The following is a 25,524-nucleotide window of genomic DNA, read 5'->3' as shown; positions in this document are numbered from 1 at the left end:
GGGAGGGTTTGACCTCCAGGCCAAGTGGCTATGAGAATCAGCTGTGTCAGCAGTGAGAGAACTTCTGTCCTCTAGGGAGGTGCTAATCTAGCCTTTGCCTGAGGCTATCCGGCAAGTGCCTCTGTGCAGGGCTTGGGCGGGGCGGGTCGCACAGGATCAACAGGGTGGGCCGGAGAGAGCAGTTATGGCGGCTCTCAGTCCTGTCCCCAGGGGCTCTGCCTCTCTGAGTCCCAGCACCCGCTGCAAAGCTGGGAGAGAAAGCTGCATTCGCTCTGACCGAAGCCAGACAGTCCCGCTTCTCCCGTTTGAGTCTGGGTCCCTAAAGACTCGCCCGGATCTGGTGCTCAGAGTCTGCGACTCCCTCCCGATTGAAAACAACAACCTCGCCCTCCGCCGCCAGCCCGCTCCGAGCACTCCGCACCTCAGAATTTGACTTCAGCACTGCGCCTCCTCTGAGTGTCCGTGTGCGTTTCTCTTTCCTCCTAGTTGTAGGACTTCCACTCAGCCAGCGTTCCTGTGGTTCTGGGTGATGTCCGTTCCGTGTTTTAGTTTCACTTTTGAAGTAGTTGTTCAAAGCAGCAAACTCCGGCGTTAACCTATGCTGCCATCTTGGTTCTCTCCCATCCTCCTCCTGTTCGGGAAATTCTTAAAGGTATTCTTCAAGAGCTCTTCTTGCAGCTGCAGTGTGAACTGATTGTGTTCCAGTTGTACAGCTCTCAAACGGAGGCTTCTTTTCATCATCCAGCTCAGCTGGTTCCACTGTTCCTTGTAGTCAATGTCTCTCCTCTGTCCAAGGTTTCCACGTTTGCTCAATCAACCCTCAACCCCCGCAAATGAGTATATGTCCAACTTTTAGGGTACTAAGATGTCCAAAAACATCTTTATTTTGCCTTCACACTTAAGATTTTTAAAAACTGGTTATAGAATTCCAGATTTGAAATTATTTTCTCTAGAATTTTGAAGACATTATTTTAGTCATCTATGTTATAGGTGAAAAGATGATACCTACTCATTCCTTTCCTCCTTATTCTTTGGATTAAGAAATTTCAGCAGACTAGGGGGAGAGAGAGAGGGAGAGAGAATTATTTTTCAAGTGGGTGCTGCAATCCAAAGACTTGAGTCTTCAGCTCAAGGACATTCTCTCTCCATCTTTGTTTGCCATTCTGATTTTTTCCTCCTGTTGGAAGTTCCACTTGACAAATATTAAATCTCCTGGATCTATCCTCTGACTTCATTTTTCTCTGGTATTTTCCTTCTCCCGGTGGACACAGAATGGACTTGGGGTGTTTTCCCGAAAGCCTCGTCACACCTACACTCAGAGTTGCCTGGTCAGGATTCCCACATAGGAAGAGGCCAATAGTGGAAAAAGACCTATACTCATTGTAGCTATTTAAAATCAACGTGGTTTCCTGATTAAAACCCTTCAATTCCAGGGAGAAAGTGTCAGGAGGTGAGGCCAGGTAATTAAAGGACTTTATGCTAGAGATTTCTGGGTTCACCATACCTGGGTCTCCTTTTGTCCTTGGGCCCATAGGAGGATTACACGTCCTAGCTCCCTGCTGGACCAAAGTCACCAAGTTTGGGGAGTCACTGCATCTTTTAACCTTTGTAAATATGTTTACTAGTGAGTTGCGATTGCTAGTCTGACAAACACCAGAAGTAAAAAAGAAGTATATAGTCTTAAATGAATAAATCAAGTCAAATATCTATAGGCTCAATCTTATTGAGAAACTTGCTTGCAGATGTGAGTTTAACAAATCTAAAGGTTAGATTTAACATTACTTTTATCTTTGTTTTTCATCAATATCAAATTTTAGGATATTGTTTTGTTTCTTATTATTTTTATGGTTACTCTCTATCATGCAACTGATGCTAGTTTTCCATTTATGGTAGTGATATAAAGTCTTCTTTAAAAATAATTATGCTTACATGTAAAATCAGTATCTGAAGACAAACACCAATTTTACAGGTGGTGTATGGGTATGTAAAAAATTAGGAAGTTGGCCCTAGCCAGTTGCTCAGTGGCTAGAGCATCGGCTCTTGGACTGAAGGATCGCAGGTTCGATTCTGGTCAAAGGCATGTACCTTGGCCCCTGCTTGATACCCAGCCCGGATCCCCAACCCCGACATGTGGGAGGCAACCAATCGATGTGTCTCTCTCACATGGATGTTTCTCTGTCTCTCCCTCTCCCATTCTTTTAAAAAAAATCAATAAAAATAAAACCTCAGGTGAGGATTAACAACAATAAAATTTAGAAGTTGGTATTAGAATGACTGAAGTTTGGGAAATATAGCTTTATTTCAACCAAAAATATCCCAAAACCACTTAGAAACCTAATGTACCTCACTTAAATAGTTCTACTTTAAATATAAGCTTTGGTTGTACTTCCTAGTATAGCAAACTCTCAGCTCTGTGCTTGATAACTGCTTTACATGCCATTCAGCCATATACTGGTGCCAAATAGACACTGAGTAATTATTGATAAGTTGTTCCACACTTCCTCTATTGGACGCATTCCCTTGTGTGTGTGCGCAAGCAAAATAAGGTTTCTCTTTTGAAAATATTTTCCAATACTTTCAATTACACTTAAACTCCAGAATAAATAGCTGAAGAAAGAGTTTATTTTTAAATTTTAATTTTTTAAAGCACATCAAGAAAGAGATGCACCACCATCAAGTTTAGAGCTTTCAGAGGGCAGCCTCCAGCCGAGGAGAGATGGTTTTGACTCAACTATCAGCCTGAGTTCTTAGGTGTGGCGTCAAGGTTTCTCTATCCCTTGCAACATTGCTTCTCAACCTGTGGGTCGCGACCCCTTTGGAGGTCAAACGACCCTTTCACAGGGGTCGCCTAAGACCATCGGAAAACACATATATAATTACATATTGTTTTTGTGATTAATCGCTATGCTTTCATTACGTTCAGTTTATAACAATGAAAATACATCCTGCATATCAGATATTTACATGACGATTCATAACAGTAGCAAAATTACAGTTATGAAGTAGCAACGAAAATAATTTTATGGTTTGGGGTCACCACAACACGAGGCACTGTACTAAAGGGTCGCGGCATTAGGAAGGTTGAGAATCACTGCCCTGCAAGGTTTTTCTAACCCAAGGGGGAGAGGGGAAATTAAACTTGCATACTGACAAAAAAAAACAAAACACGACAACGGTGATGTATGATTGTCACTCATATAGTTAATGTCATGTACTTTTGCCAATTCCATCATGTTTCCAACAGTTCCAAGAAAATCCCCTTCTGTAAACTGGGAGGCGATCCCAGGGCCTGGCCTCCAAGGCGGGGCCTGATTAGCAAACCGCAGAGACCATTCCCCGCTGGCTCCCGCCATCAGGCCGCTGCGCCCCTAATCGCCTAAGCAGACGGCGTCTCCCGGGACCCCGCACCCCATCCCCCGCAGCGAGCACCTCCCCGCAAGCCTGCTGGCCGCGCTCTGACCGCTGACCGAGCCGCCCGCCCCGTCCAGGCGGGAGCGGGACCACCTTCTTAGGTGTCGGTGCTAAATCAGCGCTGAGGCGGGACGCGCGCTGGTTCCCGCGACTCGTCTTCCCACGATGGGAAACCCGGGCACAGAGTCCTGAACCCCGAACTCAGAACCAGGGCTGGGTACTCCCCCGCTGGGGGCCTAGTGGGAGCCAGCCTACCCGCGCTCGTAAGTAGATGCCCCTCACACGCTGCGGGACAGGCGTCGTGTGTAATATTCCTGAAGCTTTGCGGTGCTCCAGGACTTTCCGAACAGCCTGCGAGAAGTAGGGGGCGGGCTTTGAGAGGCAAACCCTCCTCTGATTGGCTGCTTTCGGAGGGACGCTGCCTTCGATTGGCTGGTGTGAGGGTGATGAAATGCGCGGGAGATTTGAATACCTACTTTGCATGTGGACCAGGACCTAGGTAAGCATTCCCAATCCGCATTCTCCCCACTGTGTTTTTACACTTTAGTACTTGACCAGTACGACAGCCAGAAGGCGCATATTCCGAGCACCGTGCTGTTCGCTTGGGAGCTCCAGCCTCAGCTCTGGGTTGGACACAGCCACCCCGAAGCGCCAGGCTTGGGCCCTGGGTCCCGGCATCTCCTCCCACCTCCAGCCCCTTTACCCCTCCTGGTTGTGAGAAGCCTAGAAATCTCTCACGGCTCTTCCCGGCCGCGCCGGCTCTGTGGCCTAGTGCACCTGGGCCTGCCTGCGAACACCTTACGGTATCGTCCAGCCCAACCCCGCTGTACACGTGGGGAGTCCGAAACCCAGCGGGAGCAGCGCGGCCCGAGATAACCCAGCCCGCGGCTGGTGGGTCTCCCCTGCTTGGTGTCCCACGTCTTTGTGAGAAGTTGAGATGGCCGAGCATCCGGCTCTATGGCTCCCAGGACTCAATCCTGTACCTCTTGCGCTGGGGACTGTAGAATTCGCGCCTGCGCAGAGCCTTCGGGAGAAGGTGCTTCGCGCCCGACCCCGCCCCCTTTGCCCTGGGCACGCGCGTCACCCGTTGCCATGGAGACTTTGTTGTTTACCTTCGTCGTCTGCGAGAGCCGGGAACTGCAGTTGGGATTAGGAGGCTCTTATTCCGAGCAGGTGTAATTGTTCTTCGTGGCGCTGCGGTGAGTACATTCCGGCCCCACCCCGTCAACCCTTAACTGCAGCCCTCAGCCCTACTCAAAGTCTTACACGCCTGCTGGGTTCAGCCCTAATTTAGGTCTAATTTCGATTTCTCCCGAGGCTTCTCAGATTTATTCAGGAATCTTGTGTTAAGTTTGAGCATCACGCTCAGGCAAATTTGGGAGAGACTGTAAGAGGGACTGGACTGGGAAGAAAGGGGGAGACTCCATGCTGTCTGTCGAGGCTGAGTTTCCTGGGGTGCTCAGCCTGGTCAAGATCTGACCAGGTTCCATCCTTGCATATTTGAAGGGCTTCGGAGATCCAGACACCCCTAAGGGCAGGCGCTCAGTTTTTTGGGTAGGGATGCGGGTGGGGCAGGTGGAGTAGGTGGGGATTTTAGTCTTTCTGTTGCTGTGGACTCATGTGTTCCCCTTCCTGTTCTCTCCTTTTCTTTGTCCTGGGAAGTTTTTAGATACCCAGTTGCTCAATACCCAGCTGCTAGTTTACAAATAAATTGTATGTGTTCATTTTTAAACAAAACATGTCTGGGTTCATCTGTGTATCAGTATCTAGTAAAATTGAACACTCCCCATTCTAATAAGTCATAAAAATACACGAATGTGTTCACCAAAAGACAGGTAGGAGAATCTTTTTAGCATTCTCATGATAGGCCCCAAACAAACAACACAAATACCCATAAACAGTAGAAAAGACAGATACATTTTGGTATATTCATACAATGGCATACTACACTGCAATGAGAATGAACCAACTACAACGATATGAACAATACGGATGCATCTTACCAACATAATGTTGAGTAAAAGAAGTCAGACACAAAAGAGTACATACTGTATGATTCCATTTATATGAAGTTCAAAAACAACAGAACTAATTTATAGCGTTAAAAGTCAGGTTAGTGGTACCCTGTGGGGGTGGGGGTGGACAATAGTGACTAGAAAGAGGCATGAGGTGCTGGTAATGCTTATTTCTTGATCTGGATGCTGGCTACACAGATGTGTTCATTCTGTGTACAGATAATGATTTATGCCCTTTTTGGTATGTATATCACATAAAAAAATGGACATTTAAAAAAGGACAAATTGCTTTTTTCTTCCCGGGATTTTACTTTATCTAGAAGAAGTCTGCCTTTGGTCAAATGGCCAAACTACTCCAAGCTCCACCGAAGTTCCTGCCCTCCGAGTGGCACCTTGCTAACAAGAGCCAGTACCACAAAGCAGAGGCTGAAAGGTCCCGGTCTGAACGCCTGGTGGCAGAAAGCCAGAGGCTTGTGGATGAAATCGACAAGTCCACGAGAAAATCTCAAAGCGATGTGAACAAGAAGCTAGGTAAGACAATGCACTTGGTGCCCTTGTGAACATGTTCTGATGAAACTGCTCAGGTTTAGCTAGACTGTCATTTGCATTTCACGTTCAGGGTCTTAGGGAGAAACGTGTATTCTCTAGGTTCTATGTCTAAGTTCACTGCCCCAAGACAGCATGATAATCCAGTCTGATTTTCAGCCATCTGTCATCTATGATTTATTTATTCCATACACAGTCCTTGAGCATCTTAGAGCATCTCTGGACTAAGTTCTGGGAATATCACATGGCAATCAGAGTCTCTACTTTTTAAGGGCTCCTGGCTTAAGGAGGAGAAAGATACAAATATTATAACCTGAATGTAACCAGATAGGTCCTGGGGTAAGGGGTATAGCAGTAAGAGGATTGAGAAAGATTTCCTAGAGAAACATTTGAACTGATTCTTTTTTAAAAAATATTTTATTGATTTTTTACAGAGAGGAAGGGAGAGGGATAGAGAGTTAGAAACATCAATCAGCCGCCTCCTGCACGCCCCACACCGGGGATGCGCTCGCAACCAAGGTACATGCCCCTGACCAGAACCGAACCTGGGACCCTTCAGTCCGCAGGCCGACGCTCTATCCACTGAGCCAAACCGGTTAGGGCTGAACTGATTCTTAAACGAAGAGTAATTTTCTCTTGGGAATTCCATTCTTAAACACTATAAAGGGCACTGCCCTTAACTAAAACAAGAATAAACCTAAAATTTCCCAAATGCTAAAAAATAAACCCGAGGTCACAAACTCAAGTGTCTATAAGGATTGTGCCGGTAGAAAAAGAGTTGAATACGACCCCTCTAAGAATAGGGCGTGGAGGGGATGGTGGTTATCTGGAGGACATGTGCTCCATCTAAGGAATCAGCTACTAAATTTCAAACAGTCTTTTTCTAAGAAAGATTATGAGCTTGGTACTGTCAAATTTTTGTCTGATTTTTTTAAAAAGAAAATCTGGAAAGCTGAAAATTTACCCACTTTAAAAATGTTGGCGATGAATTTAATGCATTTATAACTGGGCAGGATGAACCAAAACGCCTATGTAGGAAACATGGTTTAAGGGTAGTTAGTTTTTCAACCTCCAATAAACCAAAGCTGCTTCAGATCAATACTGTTAGATGTTAGAATTTGTAGTTAGAACATATAAAGAACTTTTAAAGATAAAGAAGAAAAAGGCAAACAACTCAATAGAAAAATGGGGAAAACCTTAACAGACACTTTACAAGTGAGGAAATCTAAACAGCCAATGAACATATGAAGAGGTGCTCTAACTTCATTATTCATCAGGGATATACAAATTAAAATCACAGCTGAGATACCATTACATACCCACCGGAAGGGCTGAAATGAAAAAGGAGGACCAGGAGGGGAAGTGGGAGGAGAAGTTGTTAAATAAGAGAGGGGGGAAAAAAGAAAAAAAAATACCGCCCTAGCCAGTTTGGCTCAGTGGATAGAGTGTCGGCCTGAAGACTGAAGGGTCCCGGGTTCAATTCCAGTCAAGGGCACATGCCTGGGTTGCGGGCTTGGTCCCCAGTCGGGGGAGAGGGTGCAGGAGGCAGCTGGTTCTCTCTCATCATTGATATTTCTGTCTCTCTTTCCTTCTCCCTTCCTCTCTGAAATCAATAAAAATATATTTTAAAAAAAGAAAAAAAAATACCAAGTATTGGAGAGGATGTGGAGCAACTGGAACTCTAGTACCCTACTGGAGGAAGCATAAATTGGAAAATTTATACTGTGAACACTGGAAGTATAACTGCTTTACAAAGCTTTGATAGTATCTACTAAAGCTGAACATATTGCATACACTTTGACCTAGATATTGCACTTTTAGGTATATACCGAATACAGATTCTAACATATGTTTACAAAAGATACATGCTGCAATGTTCAAAGCAGTGCTCCTTGTAATAGTCCCAAACTAGAAACTATCTGTGTGCTCATCAACACTAGGGGTCACACAAATGGCCAAGAGGCTGTGAGCTGAGCACAAATGAATCGGAACTGATGGCTTGAAGATTATTGGTGACCTTTGAGACGGCAGGTCCAATAGGGTGGTGGAAGATGCAAGGTGAGGGTAGAGGTCAGTTATAAAGTGTGAGTGGGGAGACTTCACTTTACATGGTGGATGGAACACGTGCATTAGTCTTCCTTTCCTTTTAAAATTCCGACAAAGGAGTAGTAAAGGATTAATGAAAAGTATGCCTCAAAGATGAGATGGGGGCAAGGGTAGCAACACTAGATAAATGATGAAGATTTTGGAAGCTAGAAAGCAAAAGGTCAAGTGGTAACACACTTAGGGACTGCAGAAAGCCTGGGTAGGTAAAGGACAATGAGAAGCCAACTGATTCATGCTACAGATTTATGCTGCAGAAACCTTGAAATGCTCAAAATTAGAAGCATCCAATGACCTCAGAAGCTGGAGATTCAAAATAGAGCTGGAAACAAGATTGGTTGCAAGTCTTTGTGGAGAGCCCCTCCCCACTCTGACTCTCCTCCCCTGAGCAGAAGGCTAATAGGAGTTCCAGAAAGATCACAGAGAAGACGGAGAAGAAGAAATCGCCCATGAGAGAATGCAAGAACATTTCCTAGAGCCCAAAGGTCTAGGTTTTCGGATTAAAAGGGCATGACTAGTATGTGGCATAATAATGGAATAAGATTGACACTAGGAAAATAGAGAAGACATTTCTAAAAAGCTTTTCAGGTCACATACAAAGGATCCGGAATCAGAATGGCATCAGGCTTCTCATCAGAAACTTTGGAAACGAGGAAATGAAGCAATGCCATCAAAATTCTAAATGAAAATTATTTACAACCTATATATCGACCTAAAGCCAAATATAATCAAATGATGGACGAGGTAGAATAAAGGCATCTCAGAATTCCAAGGTTTCAAAAATTTTACCTCTCAGGCATCCGTTTCTTAGGAAGTTATTGAAAGATGTGTTTCAACACATTGAAGAAGGAAACCAAGAAAAAGAAAGGCCCTGGTCGGCATGGCTAGGTGCACACCCGAGGGGTTCTGGGTTCAATTCCGGTTAAGGGCATGTACCTGGGGTGCAGGTTCAAATCCTGCCCCCCAGTTGGGGTGTGCGCAGGAGGCAACCAAATGATGTGTTTCTCTCTCAATGATGTCTCTCTCTCTCCCCCCTCCCCCCTCCCTTCCACTCTCTCTAAAAAAAAATCAATGGAAAAAATATCCTTACTCCTTGGGTGAGGATTTAAAAAAAGAAAGAGAAAAGAATAAATGAAATCCAAGAGAGAGGACTCCAACACACGAGATAGTGAAGGGAATTCCTAGAATAATGGCGAAGCAAAGTCATAGGGTGATAGCCACAACATCCAACTAGAGGTTGGAGCCGGAGGAGAAAGCATTCCTAGAGAAAAGTCTCCAGCAAAGAAACAAAATCAATAGGTTACTTGATGGGTTTGAATATACTGAGAGGATATTTATACAGTAGTCCCTCCTTACCCATGGGGGATACGTTCCTAGACCCCCTATTCGATACCTAAAACTGTGGATAGTACCCAACCTTATATATCCTCCTAGAGGCCCAATGCACGAAATTCGTACACTGGTAGGGTCCCTAGCTACTGGCTGGGTACTCCCTCCCTTCCCCGAGCTGGCCCTGCCCCCTGGTCAAACTCCTGGTGGAGGGGAAAATTTGCATACTACACTTATATAGGATGTTTTCCCCCCATACATACATACACACATACATGCAATACATATCTTTTCATTGAAGGAAGCACTTTACGGTGTCTCTTTGGCATATCCTAACAGCCAGAATCACTACTCTTGTGTGTTGGGGCCATTATTGAGTAAAACAAGGGGAACTTGAACACAAGCACTGTGGTACCGCAACAGTCCATCTGATAACCAGGATGGCTGCTAAGTGGCTAACAGTAGTGCAGTGTACACAGTGTGGATACACTGGACAAAGGGGTGGTTCTCGTCCCAGGTGAGACAGAGCGAGAAGGTGTGAGATTTCAGAATGGTGCGCAATTTAAACCTTATGAATGATTTTTTTTCTGGAATTTTTCATTTATTTTCAGGCCTCAGTTGACCACAGGTAAGTAAAACTATAGAAGCAAAACTGCAGATAAGGGGCACTGCTGTAGTTTTGTTAGAAAGTTTGAAGAAAAATTAGTATTAAATATGTAGAAAATAAAGCAAAAATATATTAACCTCTCCAAAAAGCAAAAAGTTGTAGAAGGAAAGAAATTTATCATAGTATATACTATGTGGTTCAGGTGTATATAGCATTTAGATATTTACAATAATACCAACAAGCATTACTTTATTTCCTAACAAGATGGTGATACAACTATATTGGGAAGATGGAAGGAGCAGAAGTATGTTGTGAAAGTTGTGTAAGAGCAAATACATTCTTGCCTTCATCATAGCAAATCGGTAGATGATATTCAAACCGATAATGAATACACAGCAGTGTAAGCAAGTGGCAGGAGAAATACTAGAAGTGTTTAGTGGTAGCTTCTAGAAAGTGGGAGTGGATAGGGATCAGTCAGAGATTTGTAATACTTGTAATACTACTTGACTTTTTAAGCAAAATACATTTATATGTTTGATAAAATTAAGAGTTATTTAAAGACAGTGGACATGGGGGAATTAGAGTCAATGAGTGTAGAATGATCTTTGGATTAATTTGATGGTGAATGTAAGAAGTATTTTCCTTTCCCCACTCCCTAAGAAGTTCTAAGAAGAAAAGAACATCTCATTAAGACTTTTGCGATAGTCTTAAAGTTTCTAATCCAAAAGTTGGCTGCATTGGGAGTAGATTAACCCTCCTGTAACTTCTCTGTGTGCTTCAGAACAGAGACTTGAGGAAGTCAAATTCTGGAAGAAGGAGTTAGATGACAAACTTGAGCAGCTTGTGTATGCGACCGAAGATCTACTTGCATATCAGACCAGATTGCGGAAAGCCCTCGAGAGCCTGAAAGAGCCCTTGCACATCACACAGAGGTGCCTGGAGTACAGGTAGGGAAGGTCCCTCCGGCGAATCATCTGTTACGAGAAACGAAATGCTGGGTAGTGAGAGCTGACCGTGCTGGGTGGTGGGTTAGAACGAGGCTAATGAGCATGTGTTCTTTTAGAGCCTGAAATTATCTCGGCATGTCCGTGGTGCCGGGCAGTGGACGCAGCACTAGACTGGGTTCTTGTCTAAACTCTGCCCTTGACTAACTTAAATATAAGTTAGGACTGGGTTTGGCTGTGGGTAATCAGAAAACCGCAAAATAACACTGAACTGAAATAAGATAGGTTCTTCTTCTCTCCCATTTGAGAATCTGGAACTAGGTCAGGGTTGGCATGGTGTGCCACAGTGTCAGGGCTCTGGGCTCTCTCTCTCTCTTTTAAAATGTTTTTCATTGATTTTAGAGAGAGAGGAAGGAAGAGATAGAGAGAGAGAAACATTTGGTGAGAGAGGATGAGAGAGAACATCGATTGGCTGCCTCCTGCATACCCCCCCTGGGGATTAGGCCTGCAGCCCGGCCATGTGTCCTGACCGGAATCAAACCGGCGTCCTCTTGGTGCATGGGTCGATGCTCAACCACTGAGCCACACCGGCTGGGCCAGGCTTTCTCTATTTTTTTGCTCCACTGCACATGGCTTTCACTCCCAAGGTTACCTGGTGATTCAAGATGGCAGCTGGAGTTCCAGCCATTGTGCCTACCTTCCAGCAGGTAGGAATAATTAGGGTTTGGCATTCACCATTTCTACTTGCATCTTGTTGACCAGGACTTAGTCACATGATCACACCACGAGTAACTAGGAAATGGTGTCTTTATTTCGGGTATGCAGAGCAGGTACTGCAGTTACCAGAGGACAAGAAGTCTACTCCTATACACAGAATCACACAGAAGTACTGTGTCCACAGAGCACTGTGCAAGCATAGATTTCTATTCTAATTTCCTTCCTCTAAGTCCTGTGAGTAGATGATTATATCTACTCTGGGCTAATGGGTCATTTCAGACCTGTCCCTGTCACAGTGCTAGCTGGCATGCCACCACAGGTCTCCTTGCCACCGGCTTAGTCCCCTCCAATCCAGCGCATCCTCCACCCAGAGGAAGGGAGAAGGGAGTGAGAGATAGAAACATCAATGATGAGAGAGAATCATGGATTGGCTGCCTCCTGCTCACCCCATGCTGGGCATTGAGCCTGCAACCCGGGCATAGGCCCTCACAAGGAATCGAACCGTGATCTCCTGGTTCATAGGTTGATGCTCAACCACTAAGCTATGCCGGCCGGGCCACCCTGGCTTTTGAGTGAACTTTTCTGAATGCAGATTTTTACAGGTCACCCTCATGCTTTAACATTTTTTAAATAATTGCAACCCCATACCCTAGTACCTTCAAGATCAAGTTCAAACTTCTTAGCCGAGCAAACAGGGTTCATCATGATTGGGCCCACAGTGACCTCCAGGCCCGCACCTTATCTCCAACAGCGGGATGTGCTTAGGTGTGCTGAGCAACTCCCAGTTTCCTGACACACCATGGCTCTGTCCACTCCGTTCCCTCTTCCTGGAAAGCCCTCCCTCAATGAGCGTAGCCAGGACCCTTTGCACCAACCAGGCGGCAGTCTCCCCAGCCAGACTTAGAGAGTTTGTGAAGCAAAGGGAAAATCCCCATTAAAGAAGCCAATATCCTGTCAGCTCAAGTCTACACCTGAGCGTGAATAGAATGTAGGTGTTGCTAAGTTGATTGAGTAGGTGCTACTACAGGCCTCCCATACACTATCGTGCAAGGTAGAAAAGAACAAAATACCAGGTATTAGGCAGTGACTGGTCAGTTTTGGGAGTTACAACACAGTGATTAAAAGCATGCATCATGCCCAGCCGGTATGGCTCAGTGGTTGAGGTGTCGACCTATGAACCCGGAGGTCACGGTTCAATTCCCTGTCAGGGCACACGCCTGGGTTGTGGGCTTGATTCCCAGTGGGAGGTGTGCAAGAGACAGCTGATCAATGATTCTCTCATCAGTGATGTTTCTATTTCTCTCTCCCTCTCCCTTTCTCTCTGAAATCAATAAAAATATATTAAAAAAAAAAAGAAACAAAATCTCTGACATTAAAAAAAAAGCATGCGTCATGCCCAGTTCTGTGACCTGGGCTCAACCTCCCTGGAACTCAGTTTCCTCGCCGGTGCTTGAAGGGCTCATTGAGAACATTCCCACGAAGAGCTCAGCACAAAACCTGTCACACAGCAGTGCTCAGTGGTGGGGGGAATACGAATGTTGCTATTATTATTATAAAGCACCTTTCTGGATTCCAATCCTGGTCAAAAGATGGAACTAGGGTCAAGGAAGGAAACCTATGTCTTTGAAATTCTAAGCCTGCCCTAACCGGTTTGGCACAGTGGATAGAGCGTCAGCCTGCGGACTGAAGGGTCCCAGGTTCGATTCCAGTCAAGGGCATGTACCTTGGTTGCAGGCACATCCCCAGTAGGGGGTGTGCAGGAGGCAGCTGATCGATGTTTCTCTCTCATCGATGTTTCTAACTCTCTATCCCTCACCCTTCTTCTCTGTAAAAATCAATAAAATATATTAAAAAAAAAAGAAATTCTAAGCCAAAAGAAATGTTTCCACTAAATAGAAAGATGGACAAGGCTTCGGAACTGATGTCCAAGTCGAGGGGGAATGTCCATCTGGCATTTTCGGACCAGGGACCAGCCATCGGTCAATTTTTCCTCATTGCGTTTTTGGATTTGTTTCAAGGCACAAAGACCCAACTAGTGTACATCCCCGACCAGGCCATCCATCCAGAGTGGGTGCTCCTCAAACCAGTTGTCCAGATGGTTTTATTTATTTTTTATTTTTTAATATATTTTATTGATTTTTTAGAGAGAGGAGGGGAGAGGGATAGAGAGTTAGAAACATTGATGAGAGAGAAACATCGATCAGCTGCCTCCTGCACACCCCCTACTGGGGATGTGCCCGCAACCAAGGTACATGCCCTTGACTGGAATCGAACCTGGGACCCTTCAGTCCGCAGGCTGACGCTCTATCCACTGTGCCAAACCGGTTAGGGCTGTCCAGATGGTTTTAAATGTCCAGATGTTAGCAGATATGGCGTTGCCTCCCTCCGCACGTTGGGTGACCTGCCCCTTTCTCTGGGCAGGGAGCAGCGAGTGGGCATTGACCTGGTGCACGATGAAGTCGAGGAGGAGCTACTGAAGGAGTACGAGATGATCCAGGGGGTGATAGCCCTGCTGACCCGCACCCTGGAGGAGACCACCGAGCAGATCAGGTATGGCTGTTCGGGCCACTCCCACATCTCACTGGGCGTACCTAGAGAGGCAGCACCCACCGAGGCGGGCTCCATGGCACAGAAAGAATGGGGTTCCGTGCTCCTACGTGCACTTTCCATGGCCTGAGGAGGCTTGGGAACACTCAGAACGAGGCCTGGACAACCTCGCGTACCTTCCAGTCTCCCTCTGGTGGTGGGTAGGGTTGGGGCCGGATGTCAGCCCTGCCTATGAACTGGAGGACACTCGAGCTGTTTTCTCCTAGCACGGACCTCTCACATAGAGTATGCCACAGTGGTGACATGAGAAAAGGCCACAGCTGGAGGATATTGAAGTCCAGGCTTGGTTACGTTAATTTGTCACCAGGCATCTCATGGGGTATGTGTGTGGGGGCGGGGAGGGGGGGTTGAGTGATGGAAGGGGGAGGAAGTGCCACCATCTGTACTAGACTGAGCTGTAGCTTCATTTTCCAGGGCCTCCCGAGAAACTGTAGGTGCCATCTGGGCCTTCCAGAGGGAGAAACCTTTCCCTTCTCCCTTCAGGCTGAACCGCTCTGCAAAGTACTATCTCGAAAAGGATTTGAAAGACAAGTTTGTGGCCCTGACCATTGATGATATCTGCTTCTCACTCAACAACAACTCGCCAAACATCAAATATTCTGAGAATGTCATGAGGGTTGAACCAAAGTGAGTGGGTCCCCGCCTGCTGGCCTGGCCACGCTGTGCTCCTCCCTGCTACCCAGTGCCCTGTGCTGTGCAGGCAGGCAGGCAGGCCGAGCGCATCATCCCAGCAGCAGGCTAATCACAGTGATCAACCCCCATGAAACCACCAACCAGGCCAAGAGATGAAACAGTACCGCCACCCGGAAACCCCCATCCTGTCCCTTCTTGGCCAATACCCCCCTCTCTTCCCCAAAGATGACCACATCCTGACTTCCAATAGGTTTGTCTGCTTTTACAATTATTAAGTAGCATCATATACTATCTATTTTTGTCACTTTTCTACCAATCAACATTATTTTGAGATTCATCAGTGTTGTTATATAAAGCAGTTCCTTATCAAGCTAGCAATTTACTGATATCAGTATGGACTCAGGGTATCCTATTTTATTCAGTGTGTTATAATCTGTTACTATCATTGTTTATTTCAATGCTCAAATTGTCTCTACCTGTGTGATCTTGACCAAGTTGCGCCCTCTTTCTGAGCCTCAGTTTTCCTCCTCTGTAAAATGGGGTTATGAGAGTTAGCTCACTAGGCCCTCATGAGGATTAAATGACTGAATGTCTGTAAAATGCCAGCGCATTGCTTGGCATAGAATAGGTAGGTTTCCCCAAAGTGACATCTCTTGCCACTGACAGACCACTGTTCGCTCTGCCTGGGGATGAAGAAACATTCTAGGTCAAGCATGTCAAACTGGCGGACTGTGGGCCGCATGCAGCCCACGACAAATATTTTTGTGGCCCAGCCAATATAACATAATGTAAAAAACTTTGTCATAAAAGTTTTGTAACTTAATTTTTACAATATCCGGTTATACATAATTATTAATAATGAACTATAACATTCACTAATGACTGATTACTATCATCGTGTTGCATTCATTTCCCTTACGCGCCTCACACGCAGGTGCACCATTTTGCTCCACTAATACTAGCAGCAAATATTTTAGCAGCTGACTGCCACGTCATTAGTCTTGGACTGACTTGTTTGGTGTGCGCAACAGGAAATATTTCGCTTTCGGAGAACAAGAAAAATAGGTTTATTAATTTGTGCAGTTATTCAGTTGTCTGGTAAGTTTATGTTCAAGAAAAAATATTAACTTTTATTAAAATGTTCTATCATTTTATGTTAACGATGACTCATTTATTGCAGCCCTTTGCATTCAGCATGTCTCTATTGAAATAAACCTATGAAAATGGGAGCTTTTGTTTTTGTGTGGCCCACATACACTTACACCTTGTTTATCTGGCCCGTGTGTGCCTTTGAGTTTGACATGCTTGTTCTAGGTGCTTCTGGTGGTCAAGGTCGGGTTGGCTTCCAGGGGGTTTCCAGGAGCTCGCCCCCTCCCCTCCCCGACCCCCCTTCCCAGCCCAGATCCTCCGTGAATGAATGCCGGGTCTGTTTCAGCTCCGTGAGCCTGGAAGACTGGCTGGACTTCTCCAACACCAACGTGGAGAAAGCTGCCAAGCAGCGGAACAACTCCCTGATGCTGAAGTCCCTGGTGGACCGAGTCCTGTCCCAGACGGCCAGCGACCTGCGCAAGCAGTGCGACGTGGTGGACACGGCTCTGAGGAACGGGCTGAAGGACACCAAGGACGCCAGGGACAAGCTGGCTGGTCATTTGGCCAAGGTGAGCTCCCTGCAGGGACCACGGACGAGCCCCTGCGAAGGTTTCCCCGTGGAAGCCTGGACTGGCCTCTGGGCCAGGCTGCCGCCTTCTGCGCGTGTGCTCTTGGGTTAACTAAGGAGTCAGGGCGGTTCACATCTCTCCATTTTAGCAGCAGGGTTTGGGGTTTGGGGCCTGGAGCGGGACTTGGACCCACTCTGGGCTCCTTTGCCACTCATTACTGCAAAGAACAGGCTGCCTCCTCCCTCTGGGCCCCAGTGTCTCCTTATGTGAAATATGGGGATGGGCTACATGGTCTCAGACGTCATCAATGACCCTGAACTTCTCTGAGTGGAACGCACCCAATTTCTCCAAACCCAGCTGCAACTTCGGGATCCCGGCTGGCTGTCCATCTCAGTTTTCCAGTGGTGTGCTGGTAACTGGCTCTCAGAAGAATAAGGTCCTCAGTTTGTTACCCATGGACACAGGCAGTGGGGGTGGTGAGGGCATGTGCTGGGGGTGGGGGTGGGATGGGAGGAATGGCGCCAGGGAGAGGTCAATGGGGGGTAAAGGAGCCATATGAAATACTTTAAAGAATAAAGAATTTAAATTAAAAAATGAATACTATGTTGGAATAAAAGATGATGGAATTAAATACATTTAATAAAGTCCCCAGTTTGCTGAATCTGTAGGTCTCCGTCGTGGGAACACTTTCATCACAGGTGATTTGAAGCTACCCAGCTCCCGAATACTTAACCAGCAGAGCCCGCCTGAGCCCGCTCCAGTATACCTCCCTAACCGCAAGGACCCCTGCGCCCCGAGCATTGTGACCATGCCACGGGGTAAACTCAGGGCCGCTGAGAAGCTGAGGCTAGTGGAACATGTGCTAGGTTTGGATATGTGGGCCCAGATCCAGCCCAGTGACAGGCCAGCCGAGCGACGCCTGCCGAGGCCGCAAGCCCTCTGAGCCTCGAGCCTCACCTGTAACCTGGCCATACCCTGGCAGTTTACTGACGGTGAAATGCAGAGAGCGGAAGGGACCCCAGGTGGCAAGGCGCATAGCGGGCAGCCTGGAACTAGAGCCCCGGCCTGCTCAGCTCCAAAGCCTTGTCCTCCTGCCGCGTTCAGACCTCGCCCTCCCGGAACCCAGAGCCTGGTTGTCAGGATGTATTTATGCGATGAGCAGGACAAGCCAGAGCGCAATCAAAGGTTATGCTGTGATCGTATTTCCTATCAAAATCTGTTGCAAATGTTCCTCTGTGAATGCTGTTCTGTAATGAGATTCTATATATTTCATCTTGGGAAATGTCTTTTCATTGAAATAGTGCTGCCAAGTACTGATAACGATCTGCGAGCACATGATTTTAATTGGATACACTCATTGCTTGGAAGGCATTTGTAGAAATCTGTTTAGCTGCTTCTCCTGATGCTGGCCTGTCAGCATGTCATTACATTTCGGATTAATCACTTGCTGTTGAAGGGTAGGCAGAAGCTCCTCAATTGCACAATTAAGTGGATTTTGAAATACGGAAATTTCCTTTGCACTTTTGAGGTCCCCCTTACCCCCCGCCCCCCCCCCCCAAGAAAAAACAACCACCACTGCTGGCACTTGGAAAATATGTCTGCTGCACATCTGTGTGGGAATGGAGGCCTTGCTTCTTGTTTTGATTTTGACAGCACAGCTTGGCAAGACTTGTGATTCAAACCACGTTAGTTGTTGAAATGACTTTACCGCAGTGTAAGCTTTGGATGTGAGTGCCCGCTTGCTTTCTGATTGCAGGTGGGATTCATTAAGATATATTATTACATCCTAGCTGGTTTGGCTCAGTGGATAGAGTGTGAGCCCACGGATTGAAGGGTCCTGGGTCCAATTCTGGTCAAGGGCATGTACCTCGGTTGCAGGCTCAATGCGGGAGGCAACCAAGCGGTGTGTGTCTCTCGCATCATTGTCTCTCTCACATCAGTGTTTCTCTCTCTCTGTCTCTCCCCCTCCCTTCCACTGTGTCTAAAGATTAATGGAAAAATATCCTTGGGTGAGGATTAACAACAACAACCAAAAAGATATATTATTACTAAGTCTGCAGCAAAAATTAATTTGCAAAGCTATTCAGTGTTTTATTATTTTTTTAAAAAATATATTTTATTGATTTTTTTTTTTACACAGAGGAAGGGAGAGGAATAGAGAGTTAGAAACATCGATGAGAGAGAAACATCGATCAGCTGCCTCCTGCACACCTCCTACTGGGGATGTGCCCACAACCAAGGTACATGCCCTTGACTGGAATCGAACCCGGGACCCTTCAGTTCGCAGGCTGACGCTCTGTCCCAGCGGTTCTCAACCTGTGGGCCGAGACCCCTTTGGGTGTCGAACGACCCTTTCACAGGGGTTGCCTAAGACCATCGGAAAACACATATATAATTATATATTGTTTTTGTGATGAATCACTATGCTTTAATTATGTTCAATTTGTAACAATGAAATTGGGGGTCACCACAACATGAGGAACTGTATTAAAGGGTCGCGGCATTAGGAAGGTTGAGAACCACTGAGCCAAACCAGTTAGGGCTATTATTATTATTTTTTAATCCTCACCCAAGGGCATTTTTTTTTTTCATTGATTCCAGAGAGGAAGGGAGAGGGAGAGAGAGAGAGAAACATCTATGTGAGAGAGAAACATTGATCGGTTGCCTCACGCATGAGCCCAGACCGGGGATCAAATCTGAAACCTGGGTATGTGCCCATGACTGGGAATTGAACCCGAGGCCCTTTGGTGTGTGGGACGACACTCTAATGATTGAGCACACCAGCCAGGGCCCAGTTCAGTGTTTTATAGTAGCAGTTTCATGGGGGGAAGGGAGTGGTTCTTGTTTAGAAAAATTTCAATCATGGCCCTGAGCTCAAAATAAATCACAAGAAACTTTCACCACTGATAAACCATTCGATTGCTGAGGAGAAGGGCAAGTCCGGATATTCAGCTTCTGTTTCTGGCAAAAATTCACGGAACTGATGATGAGAGCTCATGAAGTCCACGGCTGATGACACTGGTTCCGTGACACTTGATGGATTCAGATCTTTTCTGGGAAGTTCTTTTCTGGTGAATAATAATGAGAGCTGCCAAGAGCTCACATTTCCTCCACTTCTGTGAATATGTTCAACTAAGCCGCTTCTGCTCCACACACGTGTACCGTCCTCAGCTACAGCACTTCTTAGCAGATCCACCTCGGGTTGTGCTGAATTAGTGTTTTCTCAACTTCCTGGAAATGTCCCTGCCTCTAGTTACTTCGTGCGACCATTCGTGGAGGCTGGTCCTTCAGTCCCTTCAAACTCAGCACCAACTCCTGGAATAAACACCCGAGCAGCCTCAGGAGCCCTGCCAGCTGGCGAAGAGCTAGGAGACCCCGCCTCGTGCGCCCTGCTTTCCATTGGCTGTCGATGCTGTTCCCAGGGTCCTGAACTCGTCAAGCAGCTGTTTTTTGCGGAAAGACTAACTCACAACTGTATGTTCTCTGGACACCCGTCCTCAGCGGCAACCGACATGTTTTAATTAATCTGTTATCAGTACATGGCTTTCCGTGCTTGGCTGCAAACGAGACACTTGGAACCTGACTCTGATTGCAGCCTCCTTTTTTTTTTTTTGCGAAGAGATTCTGCGGTGAGGAGATACTCTGTTTGAAATGTCTAATTTTTCTGATCATTGCTTTCCTGTGAGTTGCGGCTGTCGTGATGGTGCGCGGCCTGGTAATGACGCGTGCCGTGTTCTTTCCGCACAGCTGCGCGGCACTGCGTGATAAACACAGCGCTTTGCTGTCTAAGGAACAAAGTCCACACGTCACCAGGCCTTAACGTGCACCGCAGGAAGCCTGGTGTCCTTGTTTTGACATGATGGGTATGTGCTGGTGCTAAAAACTGCCTGGTGATACATGTAGCGCGCGGGAAGCTGTCGTTATAACCGTGTCATCTGGACAACCGTGCAAAGCACTGAGAGTGTAACGTACATTCTGTCGCAACTTCTTAACCCCGACGTGGTAGTTTAAAAGCAGCCATACAGATGAATGAGCATGGCTGTGCTCCAATAAAACTTCATTGTGGACACCAATATTTGAATTTTATGTAATTTTAAGATGACATGAAATATTTTTCTTTTGATTTTCCAGCTATTTAAAAATGTACCCCCTTCCCACCTTTAAAGAGCAACCAAAGGACTTGTATGCATGCATATTAGCATAACCAATGGACACAGACACTGGGGCAGTGGGGGCTTGCCCGGGGTGGGAATGGCTGGGGGTGGGGGAGTCAATTGGGGAAAAAGGAGACATATGTAAAACTTTAGACAATAAAAAAAAAAAAATGGCCAAAACCGGTTTGGCTCAGTGGATAGAGCGTCGGCCTGTGGACTGAAAGGTCCCAGGTTCGATTCCGGTCAAGGGCATGTACCTGGGTTGCGGGCACATCCCCAGTGGGAGATGTGCAGGAGGCAGCTGATCGATGTTTCTCTCTCATCGATGTTTCCAACTCTCTATCTCCCTCCCTTCCTCTCTGTAAAACATCAATAAAATATATTTTAAAAAAATGTACCCCGCACCCCCCCCTTTTTTTTTTTTAAAAAAAAGGAGACTAAAAAAGACAAGCCACAGATAAAGCACTGTTATCCAAAAATAGAGGAAGAACTCTTGAAACTCAACAATAAGAAAACAAACAGCCCAATAGAAAAACAGACAAAAGATGGAAACAGGCACCTCCCCAGAGAAGATATGTAGATGAAGCATATGAAAAGAGGCTCAACAGCCTATGTCCTCAGGGATTGCAAATTAAAGCAACGGGATGCCACTACACACCCACAGAACATCCAAAGCACTGACCATGCCAAGCGCCGGCGAGGATGTGGAGCAGTAGGCACGCTCATTGTTGGCGGGAGTGCCGAATGGTGCAGCCACTTGGGAAGACAGTTTGGCAGTTTCTTGCAAAACCAAACAGACGCATATGACTCAGCAAGCTCACTCCTTGGTATTTACCCAAACGGCTTGAAAACTTAGGTCTGCACAAAAATCTGTATATGAGTGTTGAGCAGCTTTATTCATAATTGCCAAAGCTTGGGAGCAACCAGATGTCCTTTGATAGATGAATGGGTAAAGAAACTGTGCTACATCCATACAATGGAATTTTATTCAGTGATAAAAAGAAATGAGCTATCGAGCCATAAAAGGACATGGAGAAACCTTACATGCGTATTGCTAAATGAAAGAAGCCAATCTGAAATTCATACTGCATGAATCAGACTGTATGATTCCAACTACATGACACCGGACACAGTAAAAAGGCTTTGGCTGTCAGGGCTTCAGATGGGGGTGGGGTGGGGAGAGGGATGAAAAGGAGGAGCACAGGGATTTGTTAGGGCAATGAAACCTACTCGGTATGATACGGTAACGGTGGATACATGGCATACATTTGTTAAAATCCATAGAATGTGCAACACAAAGACTGAACCGTAATGTAAACTATGAACTTTAGTTAATAATAACGTATACAATATTGGTTGCTTAGTTGTAACAAATGTACCACATTAATGGAAGATGCTCATAACAGGGGAATCTGTGTTGGGGGGAGAGAGGGTATATGGGAACTCTATACTTCCTGTTCCATTTTGCTGAAAGGCTAAAACTGCTCTAAAAACTAAAGTCCATAGCCCCGGCCAGGTGGCTCGGTGTGTGGAGCCTCATCCGGCACACCAAAAGGTAGCAGATTCTATTTCCAGTCAGAGCACATACAGAGGTTGTGGATTCGATCCCCGTAAGGGAGGCGACCGATGGATATTTCTCTCTTTCTCTCTTCCTCTCTCTCTAAACAAAAACACATCCTTAAGTGAAGATACAAACAAAAAACTCAAGTCCATTAATTTAAAAAACATTCTTATTTCAGTCTGTACAAAAACAGTCTGTACCAAACCAGACTGCATTTGGCCACGAGGCTGCAGTTTGCTGACTCCTGATCTAACCCATAGTACTAGTAGTTTTGTTTGAAGGAATCTGTGCACTTAGTATATTTTAAGTATTTGTAAAACTTAAGAAAATTTGGCCTGTTTTAAAAATATCATAACAAAATTTGTAATGAAGTAATTTAGCCGTATGATTTTAGTTGAAATTTTAAGTTTGAAGACAGTGTTAAAGTATTTGAGAATTTAAGAGTAATCATTTTGACTAGTTTACTAGATTAACGAGGTCTTTTAAGAACTGCAGAAAGCCTTGTTTGCTAAGACGACTCAGGTAGTTTTTAAAAGTTTTATATCAAATTTATAAAAATTATATGTTATATATCAAATTTACAAATGCTGCTTTAAATAAGTGTTTGAAGGATTTTAACTAGGCTTGAAATTGGAGCAACTATTAGTCAAAGTCAATTTAAAGTGATTATTAACATTTGCTAAATTTAAAAATAATATACTCTCTGAGAGCTGAACTTAAGAAAACCTTTAAGAAATGTTAAGAAAACAAAATGCAATGTGTGGACCTCATTTGCATTCTAATTTGAATAAACCAACGGACAATCAGGGAAATCTGAGTGTGTTTGTGAGAGAGAAGAAGGTACTATCATTATGTTAAAAGACAATAAAAGCATCCTTATATCTTAGAAATACATCCTCAGGTATTTAAGACTGGAATGATATAATATCTGAGATTTATTTGAAATAAGCTGATGGGCAGGGGTGCAGAGAGGGGGGTTATAGATGAAACAAGATTGGCCATGTATCAATCATTGATTAAATTGATGAGTACCTGAGGTTCATTACATCAGCTACTTTTGTGTATGTTTAGAAAATTCTATGATGTAAAGATTTTCTTTAAGTTTAAGAAAGAAACAAAAATTTAAGCTAGTTAAAGATTAATCTAAAAATCCAAGTAACGTCTAAGTCATCTTTTCTGTGCACAAAGCCACCTTCAAAGAAATCAGCAAAACTCAGTATTGAACTACTCACACTTCAGGCTGCTAGGGAGCAGAATGGGTGCTAGTGGGTGGGTTGATGGAAATAGGCGGCCATCTACTCAGCATACACGGTACTTACTACCCAGGTGAACCAGGCAGCCTCCAGCCTTTACTGAGGGCATTCTCCAGGGCATTCCCAGCATTTGGGAAGGAGATGCGGGAACAATGCCAGTCATGCCCGCTCCACCTATGAGGTTCTAAGGTCGGGTGAGTTGCCTTGTTCACCAGCAATCCCTGCTGTAGGGAAGAGAGATCAGACTCATTCTGGGGCCCTGCTTGGGTAGAAATCTGAGGTCCCCTCTTCCTAGCTTACATGATCCCAACAGAACTCCTAAGAGTGTCTGCTATAGAGTTTTGAGGAGCACAACCTGGTCTCACCCACTCCAATCCTTTCTGTAAGGTCATGGAAGAGATTGCTTCCCAGGAGAAAAACATTGAATTTCTTGAAAAAGCCATCCTGGACCAAGAAGGGCCTGCCAAGGTGGCTCATACACGCCTGGGGACCAGGACGTGCCGTCCTAATGTGGAGCTGTGTCGCGATATGGCCCAGTACAGGCTGATCAGGGAGGTTCATGAGATCACCAACAACATTGCAAGGTAGGCTGGCGGCTGGGAGGGGGAGGGCCACTGGGGTTCCATGGGAACCCGGATTGTGAACAGGGCTGGGCAATGCCATCGTGGGGGAGGCCTGCCGGGCATGAGCACCTTTGCATCTATAATATGTGAGGGGTTCCTTTCTGGAGGACAGTCAAGGGGTTCCTTGTTAACTGCAGCCAATTGCTGCCATGCAGGAAATGGATACCAGCGTTTGCATTTTTCGAAAGTCCAAACCCAGATGTTTAGGTAAAACGCACAGTTTTCAATGCTGGCAGCTCATGGAGCTGTCTATCTTGTGAATCTGGCCTGTGGCCACCAATCTGCAACCTCTGTCTTCGGGAGGAGACCCGGAGAAGGACATGCCAATTCCGCTTCTGCGATGAGCACACAAATACTTGCCCCCGGCCCCCCTGGTAAAGCAATGTGGGGTGATAAACGATTCCCTTCTGTTCTTCCTCTTCTCCCAGATTAAAGGAAACATTAGCCCAAGCTCAGATGGAGCTGAAAGGGCTGAACCGCCGACAGCTGGCCCTGCAGGAGCAGATCCAGATCAAAGAGAACACCATCTACATCGATGAGGTGCTGTGTGTGCACATGAGAAAGTCCATCCCGCTGCGGGACGGGGACGACCACGGGGAGTGGGCCGGGGGCCTCCGCCCGGACGCTGTCTGCTAAAAGTAGGGGCCGCTCAGATGCTCATTAAACCTTATCACAGCACCCGGTGCCGCACTGTCATTTCAGGTAGGCGGCCCTTCCTCTCGGCCAGGATTCCGACCTGCTCGGGGCTGAGATTGGGGTGCCAGGGTCTATGCTGCTGGTGCTGCTGGGGTGGTGATTGTTTAACAGTTAAATTCCATGTATCAGCACAGGCCCTTCTGGTATCAGAGGATGGGGGCCCTGGAAGAGGGGCCCAGCACACTGGGAAAGTCTCAGGACGGCTTGCCTCCCCCAGTAATCTGTCTTGGTCCTTCCCTGGCCCATGGGTTCTGTTGACTGCATCTGCGCTTACCCAGAGAGCTCACATCGCATCGTCTTCCTCCGCTTCCACCCCTCTGGCCTGATCTGGGGGTGCCCAGAGTTGGGCTCGCTAAGGTCAGAGCCACCCTCCCAAGGGACCGGGATCGTAGCTGGGTAACAGTAATAACAGGAGTCCTTTCATCCTACTGGCGACAGGTCCAGGCAACCAAAGGTACAAAACCTACAAGAACTTAATAGGAACTCTGAGAGTGCATTCCGAGCTCCCTGCCGTACGAAACAAAGTACCTAGTCACAAGTCAAGCTCAGTGAGGGAGAAAGGTCTGTCTATATCCTGAAAGTTGGGAGAAACCCAGAGAGGGTGTGGGAGAACCATGGGAGTTATGAGACTTTAAGGTACGCAGGGAAGGGGTAAGGCCCAAGTCCT

The 25,524-nt window shown here is 46.1% G+C and overlaps 1 protein-coding gene across 1 annotated transcript; it reads left to right on the top strand.

The window, feature by feature from the left end:
* The first annotated feature begins 3,882 nt into the window (after positions 1 to 3,882).
* Positions 3,883 to 24,826, top strand: TEKT1 (tektin 1). Its single transcript, XM_059668230.1, has 8 exons — positions 3,883 to 4,610; positions 5,750 to 5,957; positions 10,793 to 10,958; positions 14,094 to 14,222; positions 14,763 to 14,906; positions 16,348 to 16,570; positions 23,926 to 24,122; positions 24,590 to 24,826. The coding sequence occupies exons 2-8, from the start codon at positions 5,768 to 5,770 to the stop codon at positions 24,795 to 24,797; spliced, it is 1,257 nt and encodes a 418-aa protein (XP_059524213.1). The 5' UTR covers positions 3,883 to 4,610; positions 5,750 to 5,767; the 3' UTR covers positions 24,798 to 24,826.
* The last annotated feature ends 698 nt before the right edge of the window (positions 24,827 to 25,524 follow it).

This window comes from Myotis daubentonii, chromosome 16 (genome assembly GCF_963259705.1).
Source record: "Myotis daubentonii chromosome 16, mMyoDau2.1, whole genome shotgun sequence".
In the NCBI taxonomy this organism is placed as follows: Eukaryota; Metazoa; Chordata; class Mammalia; order Chiroptera; family Vespertilionidae; genus Myotis; species Myotis daubentonii.
The sequence above is the reverse complement of the archived record's forward strand: the minus strand, read 5'-3'. Positions and strand labels throughout refer to the sequence as shown.